Below are 17,152 nucleotides of genomic sequence, written 5' to 3' on the forward strand. Positions count from 1 at the left end.
CACATTAGATGTGATGTAATTTAATGTCTTCATTTGGTTGTTTCCAGGTTAGCATTTCCAGTTTTCTGTGTTTTGGTCTGCATTTACTTATTCTTAGTCTGTTTTATGTGGGTCGAGTGTATGGTTTAGAGCAGTGGTTCTCAAACTTTTTAGCCCAGGACCCACTTTTTAGAATGATAACCTGTCAGGAGGGTACGTGACAGATGGACCACATGGCAATGTGCCGGCCTGGTGCAACACCTGCAAACATCAAATCTCATCTACATAGGATGGTAGAGAGTACTGGGTTGGAGGTTATGATTGTGCATGTTGTCACCAACAGTGTGAGAAAAAGTAAACACCAGAACCTGGGGGTTTCTGCTAAAAATTGAGTGGCAGGAGAGTCAAAACAGACAAAAAAATGTTTCTTTACCCAGTAATTAATCTATGGAATTCCTTGGCCCTAGGATGTGGTGATGCCATGTGGATGATATGCCTTGAAAAGGGGATTGGACAGATTATGGAGGAAAAAGCCATCACAGGTTACAAGCCATGACGACTATATGCAACCACTGGATTTTAGAGGTAGCTCTTATTGAGCTCCTTTCCCTACTCTTCTGGCTGATTGAAAAGGCTGATCTCCAAGGTAATGACCTGCAAGGGTTAGCACAGCACTTCCCAAACTGTGGGTTGTGACCTAATATGCTAGGCCATATTGCAATTCTACTTCTAGTGCTACAAGGCCTTTGTGGGAGGCTCCAGAAGCCAGGTTAGCAACCCTATTAGCAACCCTATTAGCCTCCCCAGGCCATCTGGTTTGCGGATGCAACTTCCAGTTTGACCAGAAGTTGGTTCCAGTCACTTTTGTGGGCCATTCTGCATGTTGATTGCCAGCCAAGTTGGCTGAGACAACCTGCTAGAGGCACTTGCTCATGTGCATCTTATAGAGGGAACTGGGGAAAAAATACAGCCATGGGTGAATGGACAGATCAAGGAGAGCTGGCTGACACGGAGGAGGAGACAAGCGCTGGCTTAAACCTCCTTTCCTTAGTGCACTCAAGTGGCCCTTCAAGGGTGGTCTTCCTCCTTTGGGACCCGGGGCGCTTCTGCCTGGTTCCAGCTTCTGCTGTGTTCAAGGTATTGGTGGTCCAGTGCTAGAAGTCGTCTGCTTTCCTACCATGTAGCCCAGCAGTATGTAAAGGAGAAAGATCTACAGTGTCAGAAGCACTGCAGCTGGGCTGATGCACACAAAGAGGCCTGAGCAGAGACCTGTACAAAGAATACATTTAATAAGGGAGAATATATGTGACAAGGAAAAGAAGGATGCTGAAGGAAGGCTCCATCTGCACTTGCTGGTGTAGGAGGTTGGGCAGCTCACTGGAAGGAGAAGCTGGTGCTGGGCAGCCCTCCACACCACTGGCTGATGAATTTGAGGACATCCTGACAGGCAGGACTGTGCGACATCTGCAAGGAAGACTGAGTGTCAGGGCTGCCCTGCCGATCCCCACCCTTGCCTCCTATCTATAGCCTTGTCTTTCAGCTGTACGGGGCCTAGCTCCTCCCCCCTCACCTTGACGGCCATCAAGAACGCATTCCAGCTGTCCTTGTTTGCTTCTTTGCCCGGGTGCTTAAATTCCACTTTGTTCCTCAGCACAGGATAGCCTGGCAGTAGGGGAAGGAAGAGAACACCCAATAGAAACAGGCCAGCCCCGACCCCAAGCCTGCACAGCAAGGTTCTTTCTTCATCCATGATCTCCGGTGACATTGGCTAGGGGAGGCAGCAGTTGGAGAACACATAATTTGAGTTTTCAGACCTGCCTCACTAGAGTCAGTGAGTGGGACTAGCCAGGCAGCAGTAAGATTTTGGATGTATCTTCAGCTACTGCCTGCCAGATAAGGCTGCCAGTTGGTTAAAGATGTGTGTAGTTTTTAATAGGTTAATTGTTGACTGTTAGTCCATTGTTGTGGTAATTGATCATTAAGTGGATTACCGTAATTGGGAATATCTTGACTATTTGCACATACAGAGTTACAACCTCATCAAGAGAAGTGGCAGGCTCTCTGCTGCATAGAAAGGGCAAATCAGGCACAGGACCACCCACAGGTCACTTTGCTTGTGGCCTGGAAAGCTTAGAATGAAGCTGCCCAGCCCTGAACAAGCATGGTGGATTGAAGGCACCAGCCCAGGAGAGGAATCCCCCACCAGGGAAAGAAGTTCTCTCCTGGACCAGAGCCTCCTGCCCTCGGATCCTGCCAGTGGGTGCAGACATCATTCTACCCCCTGTGCAACAGAAAAGGCGAGGCCAGCTGCTACCTGTCTTTCCTGTGAGACATTGGAAATCTGCAGACCTCCATGAAGGGGAGGTACACCTGAACCAGTCTCCTAGGGTTGTAATAGTGTTTGAAGAGAACCTAAAGGGACGCAGGACATGGAGCAGTCATTGGCTCAGCGTTCCAAGAGCAGTTCTGGGTCTCCAGCAGCCAGCAAAAGCCCTCTCACTTTTTGCCCTGGCACCTCCCAGTCCCCCCAGCATATTCACCTGTGATGAGGCAGGGTAGAGAGCGGACGCCTGTGCTCACTGCCACCAGTGAGGCTTCATAAGTGTCACGTTCATCCCGGGGCAGCACCTGCTCCAGCCGCTGGTCCATGGACACAGTGAGAACCCAGTCACGAATCTCCTCCCGCTGCTCCTCCTGCAACAGGTAGGCAAGACAACATTGCTCAGCAGGAACAAGCAGCTGCTACACACACCCAGCAACAGAGAGCCAGGCAAAGCAATCCCCCCTCCCCCCTGTGCTCACCAATACATGCTGCTTGGCAGGCAGGGGCACTTCAAATGGAATGTCAGTGTTTTGGAAGTCAGAGTGGTCCAAGGCATCTAGCGTGCCCTCCTCGATTGCCTGGGCAACAGTGACACCATCAGGTAGGCAATGATAATACAGTCTGAGTCTCCCCCCCCCCCACTTTCCCTGGCTTAAGATCCCAACTGAGACTCACATCAGTCAGATCCAGGAAGCGATTCAGGAAGACAAAGGCCATGTTCTCCCAGCCAACACCCTGCAGGGCAAGGAAGAGTGAGTGAGATGAGCGAATGGGAGAGGGGGGCCACTGAGAGACTGCCTAACTTGATCTAGAGCAGTGGTTGGCAAACTCACAAGCACTGTCCCACAAAAAAGCAGTCCCTGGTCAGGCCTCCATGCTGCTTGTATTCTGAGTAGATCTGGGCATCAGGACACTCTGGGGAGTTGTGTCTGTTTCCCAGAAGGCTGTGCAATAGGATGCCCAGGCAGACATGGTACCCAGATATACTCAGAATACAAGCAGTGGGAGGCAGATCAGTAAGCTCCACTCATGGAGTGGAAGACTTTCCACAACCCGATCCCCGGGCCAGGGTTTGGAGGATCCTGATCTAGATCAGTGGTTCCCAAACTGGTGGGTTGCAACCCAGAGAAGCACCTGTCCCTGCACCTTTAAGGGGTGGGAGGCAGCAACGCAATCCCTAGGATCGCACTGCTGCAGGGAGCGAGGGTTTTTTACCCCAAACTTAAGGAGGTGCTGGTCTTGAGGGGGGCAGAGCTCCCCAAGCCTCCAAAACAATAAAAGAACAAGATTGAAAATCAGAAATGATCACTTTTTTCTACTGGTTTGGAGGTTTGGGGAGCCCTGCAAAGGCATCTGTGGGGCTCCACACACGCACCCCAGAGGCTGGCACTCTCTTAGGTAAGTTTTAAAAACCATCCAGCAGCAGCGCCATCCTGGCAATCGTATTGCTGCCATACGCGCACACACTCGGTGCTCCCAACTCCCTTGTAGGAGTTTGGGAAGCACTGATCTAGATTGATCTGTGCAAACAGTTGACAAAGTTGCTGTTATGCCTGCCCAGCAACCAGCAGATGTCCTGCCTCCTTCAACAACACTCACCAGCCTTACGTGAGTGCCTGGAGCAGACTGGTAAGCAGTGTCTGTGAGCACCTGCAAAATAATGGGGTGATTTCTGTGCCCAGCACAGGTCTGTCAAGAGCAAGTGGTGCCAGGGGAATCTCATCTCCTTTGATAGACTAACTAGCCTGGAAGACTGCAGGAGTGCTGTGGATCTATCCGGATTGTAGGAAAGCATTCTGAAGTCTCCTGGGATAGCCCTATGGATAACTGGCCTAGACCAGCAGTTCCCAAACAGTGGGTCATGACCTGATTTTTGGTGGGTCACAGTAGAGCACAGCCTCCAATGGAAATGATGAAAAGATCAGATAACTAATTGCCTCAAGTTTTGCGGCTAGTCAAAAATCAGATAGTTGCTAATTGCCCTACAAAGAGTTGATTCCTGCAGTTTGCAAGCATGTGTAAATAAAGGATATGAGTGTCTTTTCCTGGTTATTACTACTTGTAAATAAATAAATCTTTCTAGATCTCCTTTTTTTAAAGTCTTGTAAAGTTAGGTGGGTCCCAGAGAGTAAAAAGTCAGTCCTAATGCAAAAAAGCTTTGGAACCACTGCATCACAGTACTGGTGTTAGGTGGATCCAGACTGTTCCCAGCAAGTGCTATTAAATGGCTCTAAGCCTGGAATTATTGAGAGGTGTGCTACAGGGCTCTGGGTTTGTCTCTGGTCCTGTGTTGTTTGACATTTTTTATAAGTGATCTAGATCAGGGGTCTCTAAACTTTTTGGCTGAAGGGATGTATCAAATATCTGGCACAGTGTGGAGGAAAAAAAAATTAAATATAAAATTTAAATATATTAGAGATGGAATTTAGATGAATGAATGGAGGGGCTCAAATGTCCAGGATTTCTCCAAGCACCGACACAACCCAAGAAATAAAACACACACTTAAATGAACCCCCATTTCCCCACCCCACAAACACAACTCTGGTTGTGTTTGGTCAAGTGGGCCAGAAGCTCTCAAGGGGCCAGAGGCTAGTCTCCAAGGAGAGCTCCAGATCCCTGCAGAGAATCTGAAGGGGGTGGTCTAGGAGACTGTGCTTCAAGTCGACTCTTCAAGAAGGGGAGAGGCTGCACTGGAGGACAGGCAGGCTGAATGTATGGGAGTGCCCAGAAAATGCTCTACCTGCATCTTGCCCTACTATCAAGCCACCTCCAACCACGACCAGCAATCTTAACCCCAGTGACAGAGCAGTAGATAGTGGGGGTCTTTTACAGGGCAGAATGGGCAGGTGGACACTCAAGACCCTTCCCCTATTCTCCCCTTCATCCCTCCCTCCCACTGCTAGGTGGGTGTGTTCAAGCTTCTGAGATGTTTGACACTGCACACATTCAGGTGTGGTGCTAATGTCACAGAGGGGCATCATGCCCTTCCTGCCTAGCCTTGGCCTGATGTAATACCAGTGCCCCTGCTCTCTTGCTTAGGCTATGGATGGGCCTTTGTTCCCTGAGAAGGCCAGTGGGGCTCATGCAGCAGCAGCCATACAGAATCCTTTGTGGAGGAGAGGCAGCAGGACAGGCAATGGCTGCAGCATCTGCACAATGACAACACCCCAAGGAGGCCAGAGAGCGGTGGTTGAGATGCAGCTCTACCCTCCTCTGAGGATGGAGGTGGTGATGCACAGAGGGTCTGGCCCCCGATGAGGGTCTGAGAAGGGAGTACAAGGAATTGCCCGGTTTACTATTTCTTGCCCCAGCCCTGCTTCCTGAGATCGTTTGGGCAGAGGTGTGCTCCCTGTTCCTTCTTACCTTGGCTGCTATCCCAGCTTCATAGAAGGCCTTATCTGCAGGGATGATTTCCGTGTGACGCAGCAGGGAGATGGAGAGCTTTGCTGCCACGGTGTCCTGGGGGCAAGGAAGCAATCAACTGCTAAACCTTAGTATCTCCCAAAGGGCTCCACTTTCTCAGGCCCTTTTTAGTCAGCCTCTCTCCCTGTTCCTGGCATAAGCCCCCTCCAGCCAACTCTATCTAGCTGCCTCCCCCTCCAGAGAAAAGGTTAGCCCTGAACCTGAAGCCTAGAAAAGATATTGCAGGGCAAGGTCTTCTGGAACTGCCACTGCTGTACTGCTCGATAGAGCAGGGGAGCCCATTGCTGGAAGAAGAGGAAATAGCAGGCTGAGGATGTTTCTGAAGAGCTGATTTCCATGCATCAACATGGAGTGGCCAGAGAACATTCCAATTCTCTTCCAGAGATCCCCTCTCCATTAGGCAAGAGGCAAAGTTAACTGCTGATTGCCTCCTCCTCAGAAGGGCCCCTACCTTCCTCAGACTTGGACTGGAAAAAGCAGAGAAACTCGAGAAACCACTACCCAAAGGGGGCACCCAAACACCAATGTGATAAATGCAAGCCATGAGTGGACAGACAGAGTGCAAGGCTAAAGGATTCTGAGTGAGGAGGAACAGGCAGCTCTGACCCAAGGAAGGGCTGGGATCCTCTAAAGAGCAGCCCTTTTTGCTGGAGACAGGCAGAAGGGCATGCCAGTATTCTCTGGGATACAACAGGTTGAGGAAAGTGGCAATCATATGGGAAAGTGGCACCTGGTGGGAACATATGTCTTTAAAGTGCAAGAGCCTCACTGGCCCCAATGCACAACTCTTAAGGCCAAGGCATCCACTTTGCAGATGGCCACGTCACCATACAACTCTCCTCAAACCCACAACTCAAAGCCTGCCTGATGGCTCGCTAATGCCAACTCTTTCCTGGGGATGCCATGGAGTGTGACAAAAGGAGTGCACCTCCTGAAGCGGACAGAACCAACTCTATGTACAGAATGAGGGGCAGGCTGCAGAAACAGGTTCTCCCTATAGAAAAGAGATTTCCCCCAACCTGAAAACCCTCTCAGCGGACACTGGAAGTCACCACTAACGCTCTCTACAGGCAGGACACTTCCTTAACTGGCAGTGTAGCTCAGGGCTCAGCCAGCAACCCCTAGTCAGTGACTTCAGCATCCAATTCAAGATGCAGCTTTGGAAGCGGGACGGTTAGTAGGTCACGTGCCACCTCTTGAGAAATGCAGGTGCAAGGATCTCTTCCTGCTACTCTGTCGCTGGCCACTTCAGGCAGTTGGCGCTGCAACTCTTGTCAAGGTTATTTTGTACACACTCCAGGGGCACTGCCTGGTCAGAACTTCAACCCTTCTGGTCACGCTTCTCCCATGAAATTGTAGCCCTCTGTGGTAAACATGCACCCAGTTAGCAGAGCAGATGCAGCTTGACCCAATCAACCCTCATTCTATACAAAAGGCAGCGTTGCTGTTTCTCAGGCCTCCATGTGCAGCAGGCAGGCAGGCAGTGAAGTTGTGAGTGTGTGTGTGTGCACACGCACCTGCCTGTCCACTGCACAAGTTGGCTTTGGTCTGCAGTGTTGAGAAGGCTTTTGTCTTTAGGCCTCTACACTCTTCCTCTCAAGGGAGAAGTCATGGCTGGGAGCAGGCAGGAGGACAGGCAAGAGGTGCAACGCAGCCAGTGCTCCTAATCTCCACTCCCTTCATCAGGCAGCCTTCATCAGGAAGAGTCAGAAGCACAGAGAGTGCAGTTGCTGCCATGTCTTCTCTACTTGGGACCCAAAGGAGGATCATGGAGCATTGGCCTCAGCTGAAGCAGCAAATGTGGTCTGCAGCAAGGACTGAGGCATCACACAGTGACTTTCCTCCTGCTGCCACCCAGCCAGGAAAGAGGTCCTAGGGTGTATAGACACCCCCCCCCCAATACCTTGCAAGCATTCTGCCTCCTTCTCCCATAAAGTTACTTGCCTTGTCTAGACTGCATGAGGAGAGCGGAGTTGCAAAGAGAGAAGGAAAAGTGGCCTGCAGAGGAAAGATACTGAATACGAATTCAACGGCAAGGCTGGTATCTGACAGGACATGTCTTTTTTTTGCCAGAACCAATGAGAACAGAACCGGCAATGTCCCAAAGATGCCTCATGGAAAGGCGAATCCCCTTCAAGGCCTAGCATAGCCTAGCTAGCTGGCTCAGCACTCCATGAAGGCTTCATCTTCTAGGCTCAAGTGGTCACAAGTGGCCCCTATGGACAGAAAACCCCTGCCTCCCTCATCCTCTCACCAGCTGCTTGACGCTCTGGGCTGCAGCACGCGTGGCATAATAATGGGACACAAGCAGCATCACTTCAAACTCCTCATGAGCATGAGAATTGGCTTCGCTCGACTTCACCAGGTTCTCACACTGTGGAGGAGATAGAGATATGTCAGTCTGGGGACATGGAACTCATGGCCTTTCCCAACCAGGGGCCAAGTGCTGCCCTGCCCTGTAGCCACCCAGTCATTCCCGATACAAGCAGCCCTGAGAAACGCAGGGCAGGGTGAGGACAAGGCTGCTGAAAAACACACCACTCCTGCTGCAGCACCTGTGTGGTAGGCAGCTCCAGGGCCCAAGCCAGGACACAGGAAGAACACTGCTGGATCAGGCCCAAAAGGGTCCCCCTGGCCCCAAGTTCTAAGTCCCAGAGCGGCCCACCAGATGCCCATGGAAACTCACAAGCTTATTACAGACTGGGGAGCTCAACAAATGTTCCAGGTAAGATGATGGAAAGCCTAATCAAGGATAAAATCTTTGCTGACAGAGAATCAGCATGGCTTCTGAAGAGTAAGTCTTGCCTCACAAGTCTTTTAGAATTTGAAAAGGCCAATAGGCATGTGGATATGGGTGAATTTGCTGATGTCATATATCTGGATTTTCAGAAGGCCTTTGACACAGTTCCTCACCAAAGGTTCCTGGTTCAAACCTGGCTCAATCCTGAAGAGACTCTTCTCTGCCGCTGCTACCACTCTGAGCTAGCTGGACCCATCCATTCTTGTGGCTGTATGCCACTGGTGCTACCTCGGCCTGGGTTGCTCAGTACTCACCAGGTTGAAGAGCACATCCCGCAGGTCAGCCCAGCTGCGGTAGGCCTGTGCACAGTTCATGCCAGCCACATTCACCATCTCCACAAAGAGCCGCTTATAAATGTTGAAATTCTGAGAGGAAAAAGCCTGGTTACAAAAGGGGCAGCAGAAGACTCACCACTGCACAGTCATGGCCCCAGTCCCAGCTCCAGCTCTCACCTGGGAATTGGCAGGTGCTCCGTGTTGGGCATAGAGACTCAGGGCTTTGTCCCAACTGCCTTCCCGGATGAGGTGGGTGGCGTAAAGAGCGACATATTTATGCAGTACTTTATAATTCTGAAAGGAGAAGCAAGGTGTGCTGGCTAGGGGCTTTCATTCTGCTCACCGTCCTCAGAGCAAACTCTTCGAGGCATTCCTAGCACCTTTTCTGAAACTGGTTTTCCCCAGGACATTTCCACTCCCAACCAATGCTGGGCAGGAGCTCTGGAACTCTTCAGAACACTGGTGGACAGGAAGGAAGAACCCTGAGGGAAGTTAAGCAACCCAAAGAAAGAGCATGAGCTGCCAACAAGGGCTGGCTTCTAAGATGAGCTCCACCTCATCTCAGCACTTGGGATGGCTCTCAATAATGTCTTGTCGGTTTGGTCTTCTGTCTCGCTGCACTCACTGTTGTAAGGGTGGTGGTGGTGCTGGATTGCGCAGAACAAGCCCTTTTGGAAGACCCTGGCGTGTGGAGCTAAGCATTGACCAGTAAAGTATGGCTGTTCTGGGCTTTAGGACCTGTTGCCTCGAAGACCCTTGGCCAACACGGACAAAACATCAATGGGGTGTGGAGAAGGTATAGGGGACCACATCACACACCTGTTTGGCAGCTGTTTCCAGGCACTTCTCCCACTGCTCTCTCTCCACATACATGTCAAGGGCAGCCACAACATCCACTCCTACCAGCTGCAAAAAGGAAAGATGGACTCAACCAAATGACTCAGACACCAGCACTGCTGAGGTGGGGCAGTCTCTAGTATGTGGTTTTCACCTCTCAGGCCAGCCACAGAGAGTACCTGCAAACACTCCAAGCCTGCATCATGATCCTTTCCACAGTACCCAGGATAAAAGCCCCCAAGAGTCTTGTGGTCAGTTTAGATTAAGATTTGTATTGCCTCTTCAGCTGCCTCCTTGCTTGGTTCCACACACCCCCTTCCTGGGATGTGTCTGGCCATCCTTCAGAAATGACCAGTAAGCAAGACTGGCAGGAGTCAGTTCCAGCTACCTTCAAAGCACCTATCATTGCTGTTTCTTTTGGCCTTTCTTGAGGCTCTTGCACAACATTACAGCCATTCACTGGAATGCCTGCCCCACCCCCCTCCTCCCTCTCACCGAGTCCACTTTGCCCTGGTCCTTGAGATATTCCTTGTAGTGCTGATCCACATATTCTTCATACCTGGCAAATGAAAGACCCTCTCAATCAAAGTGCACTTTCAGTGGTCCAGAGCCCCAGTTCCCCCCCCCCCCCCCGAGAAAAGAGAGGCCTGGTTCAGTGGCCAGACTCAGCAGGAAGCCACGTCACATGAAAAGGAGCGTGTGGGGGCCACTCCAGAGGTGGAAAGTAAATACCTGGGGTCAAGCTCCTTCGCCACCCGCTTGGCTTTGTTCCATTCTTCTCCTTCCATGAATGCATCAATTGCTTCTTTGATCAGGTCCAGGTTGAGGTAGAGCTCTGCTGCCTGGAGACAGGAGAGGAGCCAGGGGGTTGCTTACTCCTTTCTTGTGGGAACTGGGGCAGGAGCACGAGGGGAGGTTGTCAACATACACAGGCTTGGCCTGGAGATGTGTAAGGGAAGGCAGTTATGCCCAGGGAGCCAGAACTCTATTGCCCAAGCTCCACCCACTTCTTACCACACTGAATTTGCCAATGCTGACCAACTGTGGCCCTACTGTCCGCATCACCTCAGTGCTCCGGGGCTGGCCAAGGAACTTGATCGCGAGCTCAGCTGCCTGCCACAAGAAAGGATTCATCAAAGGAGGCTGGAGGGGGAGTGGTTTCATCACAGGTTCTATTTTTGCAGGGGCAGGGAGCAGGCCCTGCCTCTCACCATCCAGCAGCTACAACACACTGCGTCAGATTAGTATGGAACAACTCACACAGAGGATGCTCAGTGGACCCACAGAGCTCTTGACCCACCTTCATCCAGCATTTCTCCATTAGGGCATTGTTGCCAGGGTCCCGCACCTTCAAGTAACAGTCCACAGCCCGAGTGTATTCACCTGCTTGTTCCCACTCACGGGCCTGCTCCAGGATCCCCTCAACGCCCCTAAGCCAATGAGATCTTAGTCAGTGCCCAAAGATGGGCAGCAAATGCACTAGTGCTCAAGGCCACCAACAGAGAGAATGGAAGCCTTCCCATAAGCTCAAAGTAGCAGGAGATCTTCCTCACACGGGGTGGGGGAGCTTGGATATGACTGTCCCAGCTCTAGGCTCACAAAATGGGCCTGGTCATGGGATCACCTGACAAGATCTTAGACTGGCAGCTGCAGTCCCTGGGAAAGGCAACTCTGATCTTGGGGGCAGCAGAATCAGTCCATGCCAAGTGAACCATGATTCAGTCCCCACTGTCTGTCACTCCCACCATCATGCTTTGCTTACCTGGGCCCCTTTTTGGCCACCTCCCGTTCATACTCCTCCTGCAGCACCTCCAGATCCCCTGGCAGATATTCCTTACAGACCCGCAGGGCATCTGTCCACATGCCAGACTCCTGGGGACAGAACCAAGAACTGAGATACTGCAGCAAGGGTCTTCTTAATAGACATTCAAAGGGAGTTTGGGCCCACACCTGAGAAAAATAGAAGGGCCACCCTTTTCTGGAATATCATAACCTTGGTGTCTGAAGCCCCCCCTCCCCAAAGCACTGTCCTGCACAAGCATATCTGGCACTACTGCAGGGGAAACAGGACAGCTCAATGCAACCCACAGCAGCTCAGGTGGGCAGCTGGCTACTGGGGAGAAAAGAAGTCAATTTCTGAGTGCTTTCAGAAGCTTGATCTCTCCTAAACCAGTTGGGCTACACAGGAGAACCTTGGGGCGCTTCCAGGCAACCACTGTCTGAGTATTCTTCCCTGTGTAGGTTTGTATGTATGTCCCAATGACAAGGGCATCTAGTTGACCCCTCATGTAGCAACTTTCATAAGAACATAAGAACAGCCCCACTGGATCAGGCCATAGGCCCTTCTAGTCCAGCTTCCTGTATCTCACAGTGGCCCCACTAAATGCCCCAGGGAGCACACCAGATAACAAGAGACCTCATCCTGGTGCCCTCCCTTGCATCTGACATTCTGACATAACCCATTTCTAAAATCAGGAGGTTGCGCATACACATCATGGCTTTTACCCCATAATGGATTTTTCCTCCAGAAACTTGTCCAATCCCCTTTTAAAGGCATCTAGGCTAGACGCCAGCACCACATCCTGTGGCAAGGAGTTCCACAGACCGACCACACGCTGAGTAAAGAAATATTTTCTTTTGTCTGTCCTAACCCGCCCAACACTCAATTTTAGTGGATGTCCCCTGGTTCTGGTATTATGTGAGAGTGTAAAGAGCATCTCCCTATCCACTCTGTCCATCCCCTGCATAATTTTGTATGTCTCAATCATGTCCCCCCTCAGGCGTCTCTTTTCTAGGCTGAAGAGGCCCAAACGCCGTAGCCTTTCCTCATAAGGAAGGTGCCCCAGCCCCGTAATCATCTTAGTCGCTCTCTTTTGCACCTTTTCCATTTCCACTATGTCTTTTTTGAGATGTGGCGACCAGAACTGGACACAATACTCCAGGTGTGGCCTTACCATAGATTTGTACAACGGCATTATAATACTAGCCGTTTTGTTCTCAATACCCTTCCTAATGATCCCAAGCATAGAATTGGCCTTCTTCACTGCCGCCGCACATTGGGTCGACACTTTCATCAACCTGTCCACCACCACCCCAAGATCTCTCTCCTGATCTGTCACAGACAGCTCAGAACCCATCAGCCTATATGTGAAGTTTTGATTTTTTGCCCCAATGTGCATGACTTTACACTTACTGACATTGAAGCGCATCTGCCATTTTGCTGCCCATTCTGCCAGTCTGGAGAGATCCTTCTGGAGCTCCTCACAATCACTTCTGGTCTTCACCACTCAGAAAAGTTTGGTGTCATCTGCAAACTTTGCCACCTCACTGCTCAACCCTGTCTCCAGGTCATTTATGAAGAGGTTGAAAAGCACCGGTCCCAGGACAGATCCTTGGGGCACACCGCTTTTCACTTCTCTCCATTGTGAAAATTGCCCATTGACACCCACTCTCTGTTTCCTGGTCTTCAACCAGTTCTCAATCCATGAGAGGACCTGCCCTCTAATTCCCTGACTGTTGAGTTTTTTCAGTAGCCTTTGGTGAGGGACCATGTTGAACGCCTTCTGAAAGTTCAGATATATAATGTCTACAGGTTCTCCCACATCCACATGCCTGTTGACCTTCTCAAAGAATTCTATAAAGTTTGTGAGGCACGACTTACCCTTACAGAAGCCATGCTGACTCTCCCTCAGCAAGGCCTGTTCGTCTATGTGTTTTGAGATCCTATCTTTGATGAGGCATTCCACCATCTTACCCGGTATGGATGTTAGGCTGACCGGCCTATAGTTTCCCGGGTCCCCCCTCTTTCCCTTTTAAAAAATAGGCGTGACATTTGCTATCCTCCAATCTTCTGGCACCATGGCCGTTTTGAGGGACAAGTTGCATACCTTAGTCAAGAGGTCTGCAACTTCATTCTTCAATTCCTTAATAACTCTTGGGTGGATGCCATCAGGGCCCGGTGACTTATTGATCTTTAATTTATCAATGAGGTCTGAAACATCTTCTCTTTTAACCTCTATCTGACTTAACTCCTCGGTCAGGTGGGGCCGTTCGGGCAGCGGTATCTGCCCGAGGTCTTCTGCAGTGAAGACAGATGCAAAGAACTCATTTAATTTCTCTGCCATCTCTAAGTCTCCTTTTATCTCCCCTTTCCCTCCCTCACCATCCAGAGGGCCAATCGCTTCTCTGGCGGGTTTCCTGCTTCTAACATATTTGAAGAAGCTTTTATTATTCCCCTTAATGTTGCTGGCCATGCGTTCCTCATAGTCTCGCTTGGCCTCCAGTATCACCTTCTTACATTTCTTTTGCCACAGTTTGTTCCTTTTTATTCTCCTCATTAGGGCAAGACTTCCATTTACAGAAGGAAGCTTCCTTGCCCTTCACAGCCTCTCTAACTTGGCTGGTTAGCCATGCGGGCACCCTCCTGGATTTAGTGGAACCCTTCTTTCTTTGCGGTATACACCTCTGCTGGGCCTCCATTACTGTTGTTTTAAGCAGCCTCCATGCACTCTGGAGAGATTGGACTCTTTTTACCCTCCCTTTCAACCTCCTTCTAACCAGCCTCCTCATTTGAGGGAAGTCCGCCCGTCGGAAGTCAAGGGTTTTTGTTAGAGATTTGCCTGGTATTCTTCCCCCAACGTACACGTCAAAATGGATCGCAGCATGATCACTGTTCCCCAATGGCTCAGTAACGTTTACATCTCTAACCAGGTCCTGCGTACTGCACAATATTAGATCCAGAGTCACCTGTCCTCTGGTGGGCTCCGTGACTAGCTGATCTAAGCCACAGTCATTTAGCACGTCAAGAAATCCGGTTTCCTTATTGTGACCAGAACACAAATTGACCCAGTCAATATGAGGATAATTGAAGTCCCCCACGATTACAACCCTGTCCCTCCTTGTCACCTCCCTGATCTGTTTCCTCATTTCAAGGTCCCCATCTGATTTCTGGTCTGGAGGACGATAGCACGCCCCCAGTATTACATCGCTGCACAAGCCTGGTAATTTAACCCACAGAGATTCTACTTTCAGTGCTCTTGTCACCAGGCAAAGTGTCTGCCCACTAGATGCAGACACAGCTCATCTCTGAGAAGCAGCAAACTAGATCCTTTTCACTCTGGGTTAACCCTCACAGCTCGTCCTGTTTTGCATTACACAGAACCCTTCTGCTAGTGGTGTGTACAGGAACCAATTTACCCTAAATCTGGCTAACCACCAGCAGATCCTGTTTCAAAAAGGCTCCCAGATGAGCTCACTCTCTCTTGGTGCAAAGGAATGACCACAGGGTACAGGTCTCTTATTGTCTTGAGCACTCCCAGAGGCATCTGGTGGGCCACTGAGATACAGGAAGCTGGACTGGGTGAGCCCTTGACCTGATGCAGCAGGGCTCTTCAGATGTCCTTATGCCCCTTCCCAAGCCGCCTTTTCACCTTGTAATGCTTCACAGCCAAATCCAGGCGCTGAGCACGCAGCAGCAAGGCCTCTGCTTTCTGAAACTCCTTTTGCTTGAAGGCTGCATCAGCTTGACCCACCAGCACAATCACCACACTGTCTGGGTCATGGGCCTCAGCCACCCTCTGGGCAGCAGCCCAGTTCTGGCCATGTGCATACCTGGGTAAGGGCAGAGTGTTTTAGACCAGCAGGAGAAAACAGGCAGAAAGAAAACAGGACAGTCACAAAGGAGTGCAAAGCATTAACTGGAGAGTCTGGGAGCACCCTAGGGGGCACAGCCAGGAGAGAAGGAAAGAGGGAGGGAAATGGAAGTTCACAGGGGAGGGGTGCTATCACTCACATCAGAACTGCCTCCTTTGGCTTCCCAGCCTTCACAAACTCCACTTCAGCCTCTTCAAACTTGCCCTGAGCATGGGAGAGAAAGAGGGCATTGCATAGGCCTCATACGCTTGGCATTCCCCCAAGATGGAGAGCAAAAGGTAAAGGCAGCCTCCTCAATGGCACTTTTTCCCAGGCAAGAGCTCCTACCTCATCTTCCAAGAAGGAGCCATACTTGAAATGGATCTCAGGTAACTTCTGTTTCAGCGAGAGTCGAGCCAGCTCAAAGGCAAAGTCAAAGATGCTAAGGAAGAAGAGAAGAAGTTTGAGGGAAAGGGAGAATGTGTCCCCACCACGGTTCCAACACTGCAAGAAGAGTGCCCTAGAAGCCAGCCACAGGCCCATGTTAGAGGATGACTCCAAGGAGGACATGGCCATGCAGGGCATCCTGCTTTGTGCCTGTGTGAGTGGAGTACAGGATGGACACAACTGTGAGACACTCCCTCCTGGCTCACTTGTTATCCGCTGCATGGTCAATCGCCATTTCAAGGAGTCCAAATTTGTTGAGAAGCTTCACGGCAGCCTCCCCACCAAGGCTCTTTGCCCAAAGGAAGGCCACATGCTTGTGGGAATTGGCCCCACCATGAGACTTGGCCACCTGCCTCAGAGCAAAGAGAGAGAGAGGACTGAGTCTGGAGCAGCCTCCTGCAGAGGGCTCCCCACTCCCATCATTATGCAAGCAGCCCCACCAGCCATGCCTCCTGACGGCCATGTGGGAAATCCCACAGGGCAAGTGCAAGCCCTCAGCTTGAGCTCCACAAAGAGCACCTCATACTGGGTGCTACTGCCCTGCTGCTTACCCTGTAGGCCTCATCCCACATGCTGTTCACACGGTACATGTTCACGGCAGCTTTCCAGTCTTTGGCTTCCAAATAATGACTCTCAGCCTCCTGCAGGCGTCCATCAGCTTCCAGCTCCTGAACCAAGAGACCTTCTGTGACCACATGAGCCCACCTAGCCTCTGCAACCCTGTCCCCCACAGCCTCCCCTGGGTGGTGTACCTTGCCCAAGTGCAGGTGCGTATCGCTCAACAGATCCTTGTGGTATTTGGCCAGCAGACGAATCATCTCATCGTACATCTTGAATTTCTTGTACATGGTAATGGCCAAGTCTGGTTCATTCACAGTGATATACAGCCTGGGAAGAGCATGGCATGGCACTCTTGATTAAATCCCAGAGAACAAGAGAGAACCAGCCCCTGGCAGACTCATGCAGAGCCCACTGCTGGATAATCTGGGCCAACCCTTCTCCCTGACCCACTCCTGCAACCCAAGCAGTCAGTGCAATACCCACCTCTCGGCTTCCCTGAACTTTCCCTGCCGCTCCATCTCCTGAGCCTGCGTGATGTACAGTACAGACACATCCTCTGGCCTCATGCACTTGGATGCCAGCTGCAAAGACACTCAGGGTTGGTATCAAGGCAGCTCTGCCACCCAGCAGATGAAAAAGTTGAAGAGAATGCCCATTTCTGTCAGAGGGACAAATGTTGACAGCCATTCCTAGTACCAAGTTTGGCTACAGTGGCAGTTCCTGGCATTTGGAACACAGGAAGCTTGCTTTGTCCTGCATAGCCCAGCCCTGCCCTAGGCAGCTAATTGTGATCAAGTAACTACTCCTGCCCCACTCTAGAAAGGAAGCTGACACTTCTGGCTTCAAGCTGACCTACCCAAATTCCACCTTAGATG

At 50.9% G+C, this 17,152-nt stretch overlaps 1 protein-coding gene across 1 annotated transcript in view; it reads right to left on the reverse strand.

Moving 5' to 3' along the window:
- Positions 1 to 1,277: 1,277 nt before the first annotated feature.
- The window catches only part of IFT172 (intraflagellar transport 172), a 32,405-nt gene continuing 16,530 nt past the window's right edge, over positions 1,278 to 17,152 (reverse strand). The window contains exons 27-48 of the mRNA XM_066626857.1: positions 16,761 to 16,858; positions 16,469 to 16,604; positions 16,268 to 16,384; positions 15,923 to 16,065; positions 15,618 to 15,711; positions 15,430 to 15,494; positions 15,068 to 15,248; positions 11,401 to 11,510; positions 10,939 to 11,068; positions 10,653 to 10,751; positions 10,371 to 10,480; positions 10,134 to 10,197; positions 9,621 to 9,707; positions 8,979 to 9,095; positions 8,781 to 8,891; positions 7,981 to 8,100; positions 5,667 to 5,762; positions 2,978 to 3,037; positions 2,782 to 2,880; positions 2,520 to 2,673; positions 1,550 to 1,641; positions 1,278 to 1,443 (exon numbers count right to left, since the gene is read on the reverse strand). Of these exons, the coding sequence (XP_066482954.1) occupies positions 1,354 to 1,443; positions 1,550 to 1,641; positions 2,520 to 2,673; positions 2,782 to 2,880; positions 2,978 to 3,037; positions 5,667 to 5,762; positions 7,981 to 8,100; positions 8,781 to 8,891; positions 8,979 to 9,095; positions 9,621 to 9,707; positions 10,134 to 10,197; positions 10,371 to 10,480; positions 10,653 to 10,751; positions 10,939 to 11,068; positions 11,401 to 11,510; positions 15,068 to 15,248; positions 15,430 to 15,494; positions 15,618 to 15,711; positions 15,923 to 16,065; positions 16,268 to 16,384; positions 16,469 to 16,604; positions 16,761 to 16,858 (2,373 nt within the window). The 3' untranslated portion in view covers positions 1,278 to 1,353. The remainder of the gene's footprint in view (positions 1,444 to 1,549; positions 1,642 to 2,519; positions 2,674 to 2,781; positions 2,881 to 2,977; positions 3,038 to 5,666; positions 5,763 to 7,980; positions 8,101 to 8,780; positions 8,892 to 8,978; positions 9,096 to 9,620; positions 9,708 to 10,133; positions 10,198 to 10,370; positions 10,481 to 10,652; positions 10,752 to 10,938; positions 11,069 to 11,400; positions 11,511 to 15,067; positions 15,249 to 15,429; positions 15,495 to 15,617; positions 15,712 to 15,922; positions 16,066 to 16,267; positions 16,385 to 16,468; positions 16,605 to 16,760; positions 16,859 to 17,152) is intronic.

The sequence above is a fragment of the Tiliqua scincoides genome, chromosome 1, assembly GCF_035046505.1.
Source record: "Tiliqua scincoides isolate rTilSci1 chromosome 1, rTilSci1.hap2, whole genome shotgun sequence".
NCBI lineage: Eukaryota > Metazoa > Chordata > Lepidosauria > Squamata > Scincidae > Tiliqua > Tiliqua scincoides.